Source organism: Euleptes europaea, chromosome 7 (assembly GCF_029931775.1).
Source record: "Euleptes europaea isolate rEulEur1 chromosome 7, rEulEur1.hap1, whole genome shotgun sequence".
NCBI lineage: Eukaryota > Metazoa > Chordata > Lepidosauria > Squamata > Sphaerodactylidae > Euleptes > Euleptes europaea.
Window position 1 is genome coordinate 95217785 of NC_079318.1, and position 17392 is coordinate 95235176.

At 46.5% G+C, this 17392-nt stretch overlaps 1 protein-coding gene across 1 annotated transcript in view; it reads left to right on the plus strand.

The window, feature by feature from the left end:
- Positions 1 to 3680, plus strand: part of LOC130480900 (keratin-associated protein 10-2-like) — a 37871-nt gene extending 34191 nt beyond the window's left edge. Inside the window, exons 3-4 of the mRNA XM_056853522.1 lie at positions 364 to 372; positions 3096 to 3680. Of these exons, the coding sequence (XP_056709500.1) occupies positions 364 to 372; positions 3096 to 3680 (594 nt within the window). The remainder of the gene's footprint in view (positions 1 to 363; positions 373 to 3095) is intronic.
- The last annotated feature ends 13712 nt before the right edge of the window (positions 3681 to 17392 follow it).

Consider the following 17392-nt stretch of genomic DNA (forward strand, 5'->3'; position numbering starts at 1 on the left):
TGATGCCAGAGTTTGCCGTTCTTTGGAGATGCCTCACTTCCTCAGTGAAGAGCCCATAAATCTCTATAAAACATCTTCTGTCTGAAAAAGAAATCTGCACATCTCTGTTCAGGAGCATTGTCTTCTTCTCTTTCCACTCTGGCACAAGGTACGTTGTTTTCAGCTTGTTATTAATAAGGGGTAATGCCTTTTTTTAAAAAAAAAATTAGGACTACAAACTTTAGTCAATTAATCAGGTAGCTATCTTGATTTGGATTTTTGAAATGGACCAACCAAAAAACTGCCATTTGTTTTTTTGGGTGGTCAAGGATGCAGTGGGAAAAAGTAGGATAATCATTCTGTAATACTCTGTTCTGTCCGTAGGGCATGAGGGTGAGAAATAGTAATCAATAAAATAATAATGGTGCTTGTATCCTAAGATCATTATCTAATGGCAAAGGCTATGTCCTTTGCAAGATGATTTGCTGTGGGAGAACATGCCTCTTCCACCAGACAAATACTCTGTGAACTAGTAGAAGGCTCCATGTTTCACAGAAAGGCCCTATCATTGGGGAGAAGATCTCAGGTTCAACACCCAGCATCTCCAGTTAAAAGGACCAGGTAGCAAGTGATGTACAGAGCTCTACCTAAGACCCTGAGGAGCTGCTGCCAGTCTGAGTAGACATGGACTAATTAACTGATTCAGAATAAGGCAGTATAAGGCAGCTTCATATGCATATTTGTACCATTAGCAGTCTAAGAAATATAGGGAAGCCCATGAATAGTAATTCCAGCAATATTTACAAAGGACCGTACCCTGAGCCATTTACAATCTAACAGTCCATAGGGGAGGGTCCAGAGCAGGAGGGGAAAAGACAGAATGAAAACAGGGGGTTGAAAAGTAGGGTTGCCAGGTCCCTCCTTGCCACCGGCTGGAGTTTCGGTGTATGGGGGATTTGCGTCACACCAGGAAGTGATAGGGATGCTCTAGCATTGGTTCTTGTAGGTTATCCGGGCTGTGTAACCGTGGTCTTGGTATTTTCTCTCCTGACGTTTCGCCTCCAGACTAACAAAAACTACAGTCCACAATAGCCATGCGGATTAGCCTTGGATTCCACATGGTAACAGATCACTTCAGGATACAGTGGTTCCACACTAACATACCACACCCTCATTAGCACATTATCTTGATACTTACAGGACAATGATTTGCACATTACCTTTAATACTTTGCAGGACAATGACTCAGCTCAAACCCAACCCCCTTCTGACTATATATTACTCTTCCTACACAACTGACACTGAGAGACACTGTCCTTCAGTGTTACTCCTCTGAAGATGCCTGCCACAGCTGCGGGCGAAACATCAGGAAAGAAAATACCAAGACCACGGTCACACAGCCCGGATAACCTACAAGAACCAATGAACTCTGACCGTGAAAGCCTTCGACAATATTATGCTCAAGCATATTTCTCCAAATATTCTACGGTTTTCATAGAGTTTTTTGAGGGATGTGCTAGAGCATTCCTGTCGCTTCCGGGTTTACCCCAGAAGAAATATTATTGTGTCATGCCACACCATGCGTGAGGGGGGATTGTCCCCACTTTAGCTGGCCTGCTTCCCTTTCCAGCCAACTGAGGTGTGTTGGCCATTCCTGTTAATTGGCCACCCTATTGAAGAGTCTTTAATATCAGTTTCCATACAGGGTGAGAGAAACTGAGACCTAAGCCAAAACCTTTACACCATGCTGGCTCTCAGTTCTTCTGATTCCCAATTCTTCTAATCCAAGAGCCTTATGTGCTCCTGCCAAATATATACACAATCTAATCGAAATATGTTGGGTCAGTTTCTCAGAAAACCTCTCTGTTTTTCTCTCCCCTTCAGCTCTGCCACTAAACCCCTGAGATGAGCTGCTCTGGCTGTTCCTGTTGCTCTGAAGGACTTTCACATGGCAGGGTGATCATGGTACCTTTCACTGTCATCCAGAGGTGCAGACTGACCAAGTGTGGCACTGTGTATTGTTCTTCATATAAACTCCCTTGCTTCAAATGTCTCTCACTGTGCCCGTCCTCCCGAATTCCATGCTGCTGTATTTCTCCAAACCATGTCCCATCTAGCTACTCCCCTGGTTGCTGCTGTGTTCCCCAGGGGTTCGCCACCTGCTGCAGGAATGAGAAAACAATGTGCAACCCGGCACAACCCTGTGGAATGGTCCAGCAATCAAACTGCGTGGAACCTATGCAATCCTCTGGCCCATCCCAGCAATCCACCAGTAGTGATCCCATGAAATCCTCTGGCCCATCCCAGCAATTAAGCTACGGGGCCCCTATGCAATCCTCTGGGCCATCCCAGCAATCCACCAGTAGTGACCCCATGAAATCCTCTGGCCCATCCCAGCAATCCACCAGTAGTGATCCCATGAAATCCTCTGGCTCATCCCAGCAATCAAGCTGTGGGGTCCCTATGCAATCCTCTGGCCCGTCCCAGCAATCCACCAGTAGTGATCCCACAAAATCCTCTGGCCCATCCCAGCAATCCTCCAGCAGTGACCCCATGAAATCCTCTGGCCCATCCCAGCAATCAAGCTGCGGGGCCCCTATGCAATCCTCTGGCCCATCTCAGCAATCCACCAGCAGTGATCCCACAAAATCCTCTGGCCCATCTCAGCAATCCACCAGCAGTGACCCTATGAAATCCTCTGGCCCATCCCAGCAATCAAGCTGCGGGGCCCCTATGCAATCCTCTGGCCCATCTCAGCAATCCACCAGCAGTGATCCCACGAAATCCTCTGGCCCATCTCAGCAATCCACCAGCAGTGACCCTATGCAATCCTCTGGCCCATCTCAACAATCCTCCAGCAGTGACCCCATTAAATCCTCTGGCTCATCCCAGCAATCCACCAGTAGTGATCCCATGAAATCCTCTGGCCCATCTCAGCAATCCACCAGCAGTGACCCTATGCAATCCTCTGCCCATCCCAGAAATCCACCAGCAATGACCCTATGCAATCCTCTGGCCCATCTCAGCAATCCACCAGCAGTGACCCCATTAAATCCTCTGGCCCATCCCAGCAATCAACCTGCGGGCCCCCTATGCAATCCTCTGGCCCATCCCAGCAATCCACCAGCAGTGACCCCATTAAATCCTCTGGCTCATCCCAGCAATCCACCAGTAGTGATCCCATGAAATCCTCTGGCCCATCTCAGCAATCCACCAGCAGTGACCCTATGCAATCCTCTGGCCCATTTCAGCAATCCACCAGCAGTGACCCCATTAAATCCTCTGGCCCATCCCAGCAATCAACCTGCGGGGCCCCTATGCAATCCTCTGGCCCATCCCAGCAATCCACCAGCAGTGACCCCATTAAATCCTCTGGCTCATCCCAGCAATCCACCAGTAGTGATCCCATGAAATCCTCTGGCCCATCTCAGCAATCCACCAGCAGTGACCCCATGAAATCCTCTGGCCCATCCCAGCAATCAACCTGCGGGGCCCCTATGCAATCCTCTGGCTCATCCCAGCAATCCTCCAGCAGTGACCCCATGAAGTCCTCTGGCCCATCTCAGCAATCCACCAGCAGTGATCCCACAAAACCCTCTGGCCCATCCCAGCAATCCACCAGCAGTGACCCCATGAAATCCTCTGGCCCATCCCAGCAATCCACCAGTAGTGATCCCATGAAATCCTCTGGCTGGCCCTAGCAATCCACTGGTAGTGAACCCATGAAATTCTCTAGCCCATCCCAGCAATCAATATGCAATACTATGGACAGCCCCAGCAATCAAACTGCAGTGCCTCCGAGCAATCCTGTAGCCCATCCCGGCAGTCAAATTGTGGCCAATCCCAGATATAAACCTGTAGGCCCCCTGTGCATTCCTGAGGCCAGCCAAAGCAACCAACCTGGGTGTCCCTTGTTCAAACTTTCAGCCTCTCCCATCGATCAACCTGTTCTTCATCGCAGCAATCGACCTTCCAGGTCCCTCTTCCATCCTGCACTGCATCGCAGCAACCACCCTGTTGCATCCCTGTACCATCCTCTGGTGCGCTTGAGCTATCCATCCCAGCAATCGAGTTGAGATGCACTCCCATGCCATTCTGCAACCCATTCGGCAATCAACATGAGATATTCCCATGAAAACAAAAGTGTCTCAATGCAATGTACAGTGTGGAATATGTCTCCTATCTATTAATGCAACAGCTGCTGATCTGAAGACACAACAAGTCTTTATTCACCTAATTTTATGTCTGTTCCTTTGTTCTCGCCTCTGTTCTTTCAGTGTTATTGTTCTTCCTGTTGCTTTACATTTTTTAAAGCCTTCCAGCTAGTAGTGAAGGTGTGCTCGGTGTCTAGATGTCATTGGTGATATGGCCCTTTCCTCTTTTTTAAGTATCCTTTTCAGGGCAACCCTGAGAACATAAGAACATAAAAAAGGCCCTGCTGGGTCAGACCAAGGCCCATCAAGTCCAGCAGTCTGTTCACACAGTGGCCAACCAGGTGCCTCTAGGAAGCTTACAGGCAAGATGACTGCAGAAGAATTATCTTGCCTGTGGTCCACAGCACCTACCGTGCTCTACTGTGTGCTGAAGTTCTACTAGGGTTGCCAGCTCCGGGTTAGGAAATACCTGGGGATTTTGGGGGTGGAGCCTGAGGAGGGAGGGATTTGGGGAAGGGAGGGACTTCATAACTATAGAGTCCAGTTGCCAAAGAGGCCATTTTCTCCAGGGGAACTGATCACTCTCGCCTGTAGATCAGTTGTAATAGCGAGAGGTCTCTCGCCACCACCTTGCAATTGGCAACCCTAAGTTCTACCCAGAATTCTACTGAGCTTACTCAATGCGACTTACTCCAGGAAAGTATTCTGCACGGTCTGTCTTCATTCTCCACTTGAATAAAATCTCAAAATCTTGTCAGATTGTTTCACTTCTGTTTTCCCCCGTCTCCCACCATGATTCTCTTCATGCTTCCCATGGTTTCAAAGAAAGGAGATGGAACATCTCCCCAGACTGTTTGGAGATTCTTAGAGGAAAGGTTTTAGACCATAGCCATGTTGGTTTGTGGCTAGATTCTCTTCAACACTCCTCCCACCTTCTGATTGGGAAATAAGGACTTGGATATCACCATTCCAACTTGTATCTGACAAAGGCATCTTTGACTCTTGAAACCTTATGCTCAAAAACCTTTTTGGCCTCTAAGGTGCTACTGGACTCAAATTTAGGGAGGACAGGGTATAAGCAAGAGGTTTGTGACATTATTTATGGAGTGGAGAGCGAACAGAGAGGTGGAACATTTTGCTCCCTCTCTAATACTACTAGAACATGGGGAGGGTGTGTGCCAAATGAAGCTTATGGGCAGTAGGTTCATGATACTCTATGGGAGCAATCCCAAGCCAGTCTACTGAAAAGTAAGCCCAGTTTTATCCATTGGGGCTTACGATTACAACAAAATGGAAGTACTTTTTTCAGTATATAATTCAGTACTTTTTTCAGTATATAATTAACTTGTGGAGCTCACTGCCATGGGATGGTAGTGATAGATAGCTTTAAAAAAAGGGGTTTAAGAAATTCCTGGAGGATAGGTCCATCAATGGCTGGTAGATATGATCATCAACTAGAACCATGAGTCCTCTGAATACCAATAGCAAGGAACAATAGCCAGGGTACCCTTTGGCTTCTGACCTTGCATCTTTCTAGAAGATGGATTAGCTGGTAGATTGGTATGATGTAGTTAACAAGTTAAGTCAGAGTTGAATAGCTGAGTGGTTGTGGTGGTAAAGTCGAATCAGGTTCTGGATGTCCTGATGATGGAATTCTTTGTCCATTGCACCTGGACCTAGAAACCACGAAGATATCCTCTGTCTCTCAAGGCTAGGGATGAGTGGATGTTTACTTTCCCATTTACATTTACATGTGCTTAAAATTGTGCGGCAGTTAGAACATAAAAAAGGCCATCAAGTCCAGCAGTCAGGTGCCTTTAGGAAGCCCACAAACAAGACGACTGCAGCAGCACCATTCTACCTGTGCTCCACAGCACCAAATATAATAGGCCTGCTCCTCTGATCCTGGAGAGAATAGGCATGCGTCATGACTAGTATCCATTTTGACTAGTAGCCATGGATAGCTCTCTCCTCCATGAACATGTCCACTCCCCTCTCCAAGCCTTCCAAGTTGGCAGCCATTACCACATCCTGGAGCAGGGAATTCCACGGTTTAACTATGGGTTGTGTGAAGAACTACTTCCTTTTGTCTGTTTTGAATCTCTCACCCTCCAGCTTCAGCAGATGACCCCGGATTCTAGTATTATGAGAGAGGGAAAAAAGCTTCTCCCTGTCCACTCTCTCCATACCATGAGTAATTTTATAGACCTCTAACATGTCTCCCCTTAACCACTTTCTTTCCAAGCTAAGCAGCCCTAAGCATTTTAACCGTTCCTCATAGGGCAGTTGCTCTAGCTCCCTGATCATTTTGGATCAGTTTTTGGTTTCTGGTTTTCACTTCTGGTTCAGTGGATTTGTTTGTGTTATGGTCTTGTGTTGTACTGCATTTATATCTATGTATTATTTATGCACTTATACCTTGTCTCCCCCACTCCCAATGAGGACCCATAAGGTCTTACATTACTGTCCGCAACTCCACTTTATTCTCACAACAACCCTGTGTAGTAGGTTTAGCTGAGAGTGTGTGGGTCACCCAGCAAGCTTCTATGGCAGAGCGGAGATTCAAATGTTGGTCTCCTAGATCGTAGTCAGACATTTTAACCATTTCACTCCACTGGCTCTCAATCTAAGTGGTATTTATAGATACATTGCATGGGTGTGTAATATATGCAGAATTTTTTTAATCACTCCAGTGTGGAGTAGGAATTATAATACTATGGGATGAATGAAAAAGACTACTCATGTATTATAACTTTTTCTCTTCTTCTTCTGTCAAGTCACAGCTGACTTATGGCAACCACTTCTAGGGTTTTCAAGGTAAGAGATCTTCAGAGGTGGTTTGCCATTGCTTGCCTCCACATCATGACCCTGGTATTCCTTGGAGGTCTCCCATCCAAATATTTTCCAGGGTTGACCCTGCTTAGCATCTGAGATCTGACGAGACCAAGCTAGCGTGGGGCTATCCAAGTCAGCACAGTAAAAAAGAAAAAGGGGGGAAAGGGCATATAAACATGCAAATAATGTAGAAGATCTAATGTGACATTCAAAACATTAACACAATTAAATAGCCGGTTGTTGGAAGGATAAAAAAGAGGACAGAAGGATGCTATTGTAAGCTCTGTTGTGTCCCCGTGGGAAGAAATCTGTGATTTAAATAAACATATTACATAGTAATAAGATTCAAAAATGCATTTATTCTACAAGATACATTTGGTGTAATGATACAGAAAATGGAGAGGAAATAAAGATTTGTTGGTTCAGTTTGCACAAGGATGCAGCAAAATTGATATCAGAAGGTTGAAACAGAAAGGACAGGAAGTCCCTTTTCATCCCTATTCAGGAGTAAGGCTGCCTTGTTCCTAGAGGGAACAAGGGATCCCTTGCCTCTGTATCTCATTTCCCACCACTGCTCCAAGCGATAGTGAGAGAAAAATAAAAGTGTTGTGTGAGGTGCCATATCATTTCTAATAAAATCCCCGAAGTGACATAGAGTAACTCTAGGAATCACTGGAATCACAGTTATTCCTAAAGCTAGCCTTCATCACTTCCAGGTTTTTTTTACCAGAAGTGATGTAGCGCTACAGCCAGAATCATGCCCCCTGATGTCACAACCCACAACCCTCCCAGCAGTAGCCAGACATTGCCTGGCAAAGCTACTCAGAAGTACAGCCGGAACTGGGTACCTGTATCTATAAACAGTCTAGAAGAAGAAGAGATGGTTTTTATACCCCGCATTCCTCTACCTTATGGAGTCTCAAAGTGGCTTACAATCACCTTCCATTCCCCTCCTCACAACAAACACCTTGTGAGGTAGGTGAGGCTGAGAGAGCTCAAAGAGAACTGAGACTGGCCCAAGGTCACCCAGAAGGCTTCATGTGAAGGAGTGGAGAAACCAACCCATTTCACCAGATTAGAGTCCTCCACTCATGTAGAGGAGATGGGAATCAAACCCGGTTCTCCAGATAAGAGTCCCTCCGTTCTTAACCATTACACCACACGATCCCTAACCTCACTTGCTGAAGTCTATTATGAAGGTGGCGGAAGCTGCTTGCTTCGCTCCCCAAAGAAAGGCTGTTGAAGTTGTTCTTAGTGTTATTTTAGAAACACCTGCGAGGCAAGAGTGACCTGTTGCTCAAGCATCCAGACTTGAAGAGAACCGTATTGTGGCCTCCAGCCTTGCTCTCCTCATTTCTGCATTCCTTGCCAAGCTGCTGTTTCCTTCTCTGGTCCCATTGTGCTCCTCTAGATCCAGCTCTTAGGCTACCCTGGTTTTCTGAGCTAGCATCCCTGATCATAATTGTTCCACCCCAGGGGGAAAATGCTGAGGAAACTTCAGCAGTACTCATGAAGACTACACATTTCCAGCTCAACAGCTGGGAGGAGAATCATATCATTAATGTCTTTAGTTGGAAGATGTGCTGGTCTACTTCCGGCACTACTCTGGCTTAAGATACACACACACACACCTTTATTGACATATAAAAGGAAGAACATACGTTAGGATAAATCTGAGTACAAATAAATAAAAATGGATAAAACTATCCCAAATCAGCTGTTAAGGAAAGCTGCACACCATTCACGATATCTAATTGCTAACTGTAAGAACCTTGCAACTGATTAAATTATTTTTGGGGGGTTGTATGGTCATAAGATAGGATGTCCTGATCTAACCAGAAAGCCATTCCCTGTTTACAAACAGCGGGTCAATGAACTGGGATCGGCTACAAGAGTAAAAGGATCAATTAAAAAGGACATTTCCAAGTGATTCATAGAATCATAGAGTTGGAAGGGACCACTAGGGTAATCTAGCCCAACCCCCTGCACAATGCAGGAAATTCACAACTACCTTCCCCCACACACCCAGTGACCCCTACTCCATGCCCAGAAGATGCCCAAGATGCCCTCCCTCTCATCATCTGCCTAAGATCATAGAATCAGCGTTGCTGACAGATGGCCATCTAGCCTCTGCTTAAAAACTTCCAGGGAAGGAGAGCTCACCACCTCCCAAGGAAGCCTATTCCACTGAGGAACTGCTCTAACTGTTTTCCCTAATGTCTTGACGGAAACTCTTTTGATTTAATTTCGACCCACTGGTTCTGGTCCAACCTTTCGTTTCTACTCTTGAAGCCCTTTAACAGTTTCCAGTAACTGAAGGACAGATGGTCTCATTATCCTCTTGGTATGGCAATCCCAAAACTTAAAAGACCAGTGTTTTTACAGTCGCCAACCTCCAGAGGGGGACTGAAGCGCTCCCAGAATTAAGACTGATCTCCAGATCACTGAGATCCATTCCCCTGGAGGAAATAGAAGCTTCAGAGGGTGAGCCCTATGACGTCACATCCCTTCTGAGCTCCTTTGCCTCCCCCAGCCTCCCCATTCTCTACCTCCAAATCTCCTGGAATTTCCCAACCCAGAGATGGCAACCCTTAGTGTTCTAGATGACATAAGTATGACACCGCCTGAAACAGCCATGTTGATCAGCTTGAAGGAATTTTAATTGTTCTTATACGGACAATTAAATAGATTTTTCTTGTTCCTTATGTGACTCATTATCAGGAAACAATGAAGCTTTAAGATGATGCATCTTGGAGCTCCTGACTCACCGAGATACCCCAAAGTAAATAATAGCATACAAGACCAGCACCCTACAAAATAATCAAGGCCATCAGTAAAGTATCCAAAGAATGCAAAACCATCAGTCTGAACAATCAGTGGACCTTGCTGGCTAATTACCCAACCATTTCATGACACAAGTTAGCATAAACCCCACAATCCCTCATGATGAGGGAATCCCTGCCCCCCTTCCCAAATCATGTGACAGCCCCCGAACATCAGAAATAAGCCAGGAGACCCCTCAATGAGTCCCGTTTTCCCCAAGACTGGCTTCCACCACCGTGCTGAAGAACCTGAGCACTGAAACCATGCTGAGAGCTTACAGATCTGGACAACTATGGCCCTTCTCTCGAACCTTCGATCCCATTTTTCCCTTCGTCTTTCAAACACTCCTTGCTTATAGGGTTGCCACTCCCATGCTGGGATATTCTTGGAGATTTGGGGGTGGAACCTGCCTGGGTGGACTTTAGGAAGAGATTGGACTTCCTGTTTGTTTATTTGTTTGTTTTTGCTGGTCAGTGACCGTATTAATAAATTATTATCATTGGACCTCAGGGGAGTGTAAAGACATAGAATCCACCCTCCAAAGCAGCCACTTTCTTTAGGGGAACTGCTCTCTGTGGCCCGGAGATCACCTGTAATTCAGGGAGATCTCCAGGCTGCACTTGGAGGCTGGGAACCTTGCTTTGCCAGCTACCTTTCTTTGTCCTTGGATATTCAGGCCCAAACTACAAGATACAAGTTTTAATGAGTTGGGTTGGGATACCCAGCCCAACTCACTTTCCCCTCAGTCACACAGCAGCGGCGGGGGACATCTCTTATCAAGCTTGAAGGAGTCAACTTAAGTCAGGCTAGCAGGGGGGGGGGCAGATCTGTACCCCCCTTGCCACCTTTCTCCTGTTGTTTATGCACAGGAGTTTTACCTGAAGTTTGTTGCTCGCTGGAGCCACACTTTCCTGTTGGGGGTCTATACACCAGCAGTCTCCAAGCTCAAATCAAGTCCCCGCCCTTTGAAAGGCTGCTTTGTAATTGGCTTACTTTGTAGAGCTTACTGTGAGAGAAAATCCCCCCAAAAAACCTAATTGCCACATAAAAAAACATTTTAAGAACAAACAAACAAACAAACAAAAAACCCCTGAGCAATCTGAAAGGAGGGGGAATCCAAACCTTGGTTTTAAAAAGCATTTCTTCTGCTCAGAAAGAGCTCTCAGGAAGCTGGAAGTGTTTGAATCCCTGCCTCTGGACCTGCTGCTTTGTAATTGGCCGTGATTGAAACCAAGCTTGCATGTCCTGCACTTTGCCTTAGGCATGGGGATTTCACCCGGGCTGAGCTCAGGGGAGAAGGAAGAATCGGGTTAAACAGAGGAACGGGAAGTCCCAGGATTTGTGAGGGCTGGAAGTGAGGTCATCTCTAATGGATGGAAAACTCATGCATAACTCCAAGAAACAACCGAGACAGACCGGGGGTGAACATGAGTGAAAGTACCCATGCATAAATGACTTCTGAATCAGAACAGCTCCAGTGAGGAGTTATTTCCATAACTTTAGAGCTTCATCTCCCCCAGGATAGCCTTGAGCAAGATGCTGCTTCCATGAGTCTAGTAGAGGAGACTTCCTCCTGGGAACTCTCTGCCCTGTTTCTCGAGTAAAGTCCCTAGTCCTGGCCTCAGCTTGGTGGTGCCATATTACAAGTTGAATGCCCCTCCCTCCTCCTTTCCTCTCCTCTTCACACTACACAAAGTGGGCAGCAGACCATGCCAACATTTAAGGCTGGATGAAGTGGGTGACAATCTAGATTTCCTTACCTATCTCTGTGCTCTTTACAAGGAGAAATTCCTAGAGTCCCACTCGGTGGAGGCCATTTTTTTCCTCTCCCTCTTCAATATCTTAAGGGTGGTGCAATCGTTTGGAGCGGTGGACTCTAATCTGGAGAACTGGGTTTGATTCCCCACTTCTCCACATGAGCGACAGGCTCTAATCTGGTGAACCGGGGTGGTTTCCCCACTCCTACACATGAAGCCAGCTGGGTGACCTTGGGCTAATCACGGTTCTCTGAACTCTCTCAGCCCCACCTGCCTCACAAGGTGTCTGTTGTGGGGAGAGGAAGGGAAGGAGATTGTAAGTCGGTTTGATTCTTCTTAAAAGGTAGCGAAAATTGGTATATAAAAACCCACCTCCTTCTTATTTGAGGCTAGGGATGTAATTACCCTCTAGGGGCAGATAATGGGAGACCTAGCCATGGGATGTGGTGATCAGCACTGGTTTAGTTGGTTTTAAATCTACGGAAACATTTCCACCAATTGTTGTTGATCTCAGTGCTAAAAATGGAACTGCCATGTTCAGAGGCAGAAAACCTCTAAATACCAGTTCGACAAAAGGCGAAAGTCTTTGGCCTCTCTGCCCTGTCTCATATGTCTTCCAGGTCCATCTGGCTGGCCTCTAAAAACAGGATGCTGGAGTAGATGGACTTTTGTTCTGATCCTGCGCCTAGGGTTACCACCCTCCAGGTAGTGGCTGGAGGTCTCCTGCTATTACAACTGATCTCCAGGCGACAAAGATCAGTTCCCCTGGAGAAAATGGCAGCTTTGGAAGGCGAACTCGATGGCATAATGCCCTATTGAAGTCCCTCCCCAAACCTCACCCTTCTCTGGCTCCACCTCCAAAATCTCCAGGTGATTCCCAGTCTGGAGCTGGCAACTCTACCGGCACCGTTGCACTTGACGTTCTTCCGTCAAAGAACTTCTTGTTTCTTTTTATCATTTCTATGAGGTCATTGCTGTTGTTGTGCTCTTATAGTATAGTTCTCTTATCTGTTTTTTTTAAATCACATCTCACATGTTGTAGCTTTATGTGAAAACCCAATATATGGTACACATAATGCACAAAAAAGTGGGTATTAATATCTCAAATTAGTTCACTGGTTAGAGACAGAAGAACGAAAAAAAAAAACAATGATATATCGGTTTCATGCATTTAGAATTTTATTATTGCCCATGTAGCTTGTTAGAGAATATCGGAAACATAAATGAGAACCCTAGACACCAAGAGGAAAATGTGAACACCCTCTATCATACAGCAGAACAGGCTTGCCTCCTTCCCTTAGGATGACAGCTTCTATGGAATAAAGGCCAAGGAAGGAGAGAAAAAAGAGAATCTAGCAAGTGAGTGAAGGAGGCAGGTGCATAGCTTCAGGTCTTGCATCAAGTAGCATCGCTGGGCCAACCAGTGTTGTCGGTGGGGATGTAATTATAGCCGTCACATCGGCACCTTCCAGACTCATGGGTACTTCTGAAGGCTCCTTAGCATTTCTTTGTGCCACCCTTGGTTTGGGAAGCACAACACGATTGAGCCGTGCCACCCTTGGTTTGGGAAGTGCAACACGATTGAACCGGGGGAGCACAGCACGGAGTACAGGTCTGACAGCAACCACTGGACTTGGTAGAACAGGTAGACTGGCCGCCACAGGGAGAGCAGCAGGAGGATTGAATGCAGCAGGGGGAGCAGCTGGAGGATTGAATGCAGCAGGGGGAGCAGCTGGAGGATTGGCCGCAGCAGGGGGAGCAGCTGGAGGATTGGCCGCAGCAGGGGGAGCAGCTGGAGGATTGGCCGCAGCAGGGGGAGCAGCAAACAGGAACACAGCAGCAAGGGACACAGCAAGGCTGGCAGCAGTGCCCGCAGCAGGGGGAGCAGCACGACTGGCCCCTATGGCAGGACACGGGACAGCACATGACCGTGCTCCCGCTGGACGACGACGAGCATCCGCAGACCATCTTTGCAGAGAGGAGGCAGAACTGAAAGAAAGAAAGACAAATCTAACACGGACCCAGTGGCGGATCTACATTTTTTGGGGCCCTGAAGCTTGAACTGTTATGGGGGCCCTTTCACAACCAGCAATAATAGGGCAACATCCAATAATAATAATAATAATAATAGGGCAACATCCTAGCCCCAGTCTGATGGAATGTTCTTCCAAGGCCTGTAAAACAGAGCTATTCCACCAGGCCTACAATTGAGGGCAACCACAGGTTGTCATTGTTACTGGCCTCCCTCTCCTCTCCCTCGGGGCTTCTGATATGAGGATTTGGCTGCTTGGCCAGGCCTCCAATAGCCCTGTAATTATATGAGTACCATCTTGTTAACTGTATTGAATGGTTTTATGAATTTTATTACTTATGAATTTTAGATATATATGATTTTATCATGATTGTTGTTTCCTGCTGTCAGGTAAGAGAGAGGAATGGGGATCTTCAGTAGCTGCCACCACTCTGGTGTGAGCCTAACTCAAGAAGGCCCAGAGCACCCTGGCTGCCCCTAGCTGCCCCTTCTCCCAACAGGGCATACTTTCTAGGTGACCAAATGAGGCATGAGGACCCAGGGCAGAGTAACAAACAGTTTATTAAAAAGGTCTAATAATAATGATAACTCAAGCCACAATAAGATGACAAAACCAGTAAAGGCAGGCAATCAAACAAATAAAAACCCTAACACATCTATCTTTACTGTCCCTAGCCCTCTCCTGGCACTGGGCCTCAGGCTAACTCACCTCTTCCTGGAGGAGGGATCCCTCCATCTGCAGCAGCCTCTCCCCAGCCCTGCTCCCTAGGGGTGAACCCCCTCCCTTTACAGGCAAGGCATTTTATTCCTTCTCCCCAGGCACCACTCCCTTACCCCTGATTGGCTCTAGCCTTCCCTCCAAATCCTCTTCCATCAATCACAAGGCTTAGAGGGTACCTGGGAGATGTAGGCCTGGTAACTACTTTAATATAGGCCTCCCTAGGGCCTGTAGGCTGCACTTGAGGACTAGGATCATGACACCCACCCTGAGCCCGGCTTTGACCTGGAATGAGGGTGGGCTACAAATTTAACTAATAAATAATAATAATAGGGAGGGGGTCATCAGAGGGATAAAGAGGTGAAAATCTGATGTTTTGGTGTTAAAATGCACTAGCGAGACGAATGCAGCCTGAATTGAGAATTCAGATGTCTTTTTATGGTTCCGATTGGCTCTACCCCAAGGGCTGAGCTATAGAACTATTAAGCCGTGCACCAACGAAGGATTTGAGGATCCAGCTGCCAAAATGTAGGCTATGAATAGATTCTGGTGAGCTCAGTGAGCCCTTGCAGCTGGGGGTTCGAGCACTGCAAGCCCCCAAGAAAATTTTGAAATTTAACCACATAAAAGGGACATTTTGAGGCCATGTGAGCATGTTCTAAAGTCAATATTAAGTACTTCAACCCATTGGCTTATGATTCTATCACTAAAAAACTCCATTGATTTTGTAGAGAAATTCACTCATTAAAAAAAAAAAAGTTGCTTTGGGGGCCCCTCCAGGATTGGGGCCCTGAAGCTTAAGCTTCATTAGTTTCACAGTAGATCCGCCTCTGCACGGACCCATTGTGTGGGTGTTTGCATTTGCAATAGCGACAAAGGGGAGAATGGCTTGAACCATCTCTAAGGGCACAATGGGAGGATCTGTGTGAAGATGAGCTGCCTTCAAGCGTTTCAGATTTCAGGGCCCACCTTAAACATAAGGTGCAGAGTGACGAGGATGATCAGGGGCTTGGAGACCAAGCCCTACCAAGAAAGGCGGAGGGACTTGGCAATGTTCAGACTGGAAAAGAAGAGATTAAGGGGGGATATAGAATCATAGTATCATAGAGTTGGGAATATAATTGCTCTCGTTAAGTATTTGAAAGGCTGTCACTCAAAGGAGGGCAGGGAGCTGCTCCTGTTGGCAGCAGAGGATAGGATTCGCAATAATGAGTATAAATTACTGGCAGAAAGGTACCAGCTGTACATTTAGGGTTGCTAGGTCCCTCTTCGGCACTATCAGGAAGTTTTGGGGCCAGAGCCTGAGGAAGGCAGGGTTTGGGGAGGAGACCATAGAGTCCAATTGCTAAAGCTGCCATTTTCTCCAGGTGAACTGATCTCTATTGGCTGGAGATCAGTTGTAATAGCAGGAGATCTCCAACTAGTTCCTGGTGGTTGGCAACTCTATCGACTATAGGATTATTATTTTTTACAGTGAGCGTAGTTCCGCAGTGGGGGTCACCCTAAGTCAGTTGTGACTTGACTGTACTTAGGTACATAAACAAGCCGATCAAGACTAATAAGGCAAGTGCAATTTTAAAGCACCAAAGCATCATCAGAATACAGAATATTCCGAGCAGAAACTTTAGAGCAGGGGTGTCAAACCTAAGGCCCAGGAGCTGGATCCAGCCCCTTGAGAGCGCTTATCCAGCCCACAAACCAGCCATGGCAGCCATCCCCTACTCTCGATCTGGGATGGGTGGTCCACTGCAGTTTCGTCAAGGAGCCACCTCCCCCCAGTTCTGATCTGGGCTGGTGAACCTGCCACTGGCTCGCCAGCTGAGGCAGCCCCCACCCCCCACCCCGCTCCCGATCTGGGCTGGCGAGGCCTTGGCCGGACCAAGTGACATTTATGTCATATCCAGCTCTCGTAACAAATGAGTTCAACCCTCCTGCTTTACAGTCATTGTTCCAGCCAGCTATTTCCATGAACATCTCAGAATTTTCAGGACAAACTTTATAAAACATCATTATTACCCACTAACATTTTGTAAAGACCAGAAAGAACGCCTTACCTTGCTTAGAAGTGATGAATCTTAAGGACAACAAGGTGAAGTGAATGAAGTGTTCTGGGACAGTGGGCCTTTTATACAGCTCCGTGCACCCTTTGTTGAGGAAGTGAGCCATTGCAAAAGATCGGCAAACTCTTCATTAGCCATTGCACTGCATTTCTAGCCCCTGCGCCATTATCCGGTTCATAATCCTCATCTTGAGTAGTCTTTGTGAATGAGAGAGTAGATTGGGTCTTGTATTAATGCTCACTACATTTAATAATGCTGTAATTCAGCAGCAAAGACACTTATAGGATTACTTTTAACATTCAGGTAATGTAATGGGGTTGAACTTTGGTATTCAGTAACTTAAGTCCCTGATTGTCAAGCAAAAGGTCTCACTACTTACTCATTCCACCACGAGTTCAGCTGTATTGAGTCTCCATTTTGTTAAATTCTGACATAGAATTCACATGGTATTAGTGCAAAATGGACAGAGTTTTAGCAAAACTTTAGTACTGGATTTCCTGTACAAAGTAGGAAGTTGGACAAGGCAGCCACAAGGCCCTTTGGGACTCTTTTCTTCTATAGGAGAACTGGGTTAAGAGATTTTGTTCTATCTGCTGATGGCTGAATTTCCCTTCCTAATGCTAAGAATTCTTGGGGAATGGAACTGATATCTGTAAGGGGTAATGGTAGCTGGTTCTCCCTGTTTGGTTCTTCAAACAAAACATGAACACCCATCTTTCAGGGATGCTTTAGTTTCTCTGGATTTCCTGCACTGAGCAGAAGAGTTGGACCAGAAGGCCTCTTTCAGTTCTGTGATTCTAAGATCAAGTTGGCTAATGGTTTTGGGTAAAGGAGGGCTGGGTGACATAAAGTATATGCAGAAGAAGATTGATTTCCTAACTAATCCATTGAAAGATCCCATCAGAGACCTTACAAATAGCTAATCTCTAAGGTAGCACTTTCTCAGAAGAGAATCTCCGGCATCTCCAGTTAAAGGGACCAGGCAAGTAGGTGATGGGAAAGACCTCTGCCTTGAGGCCCTGGAGAACCGCTGC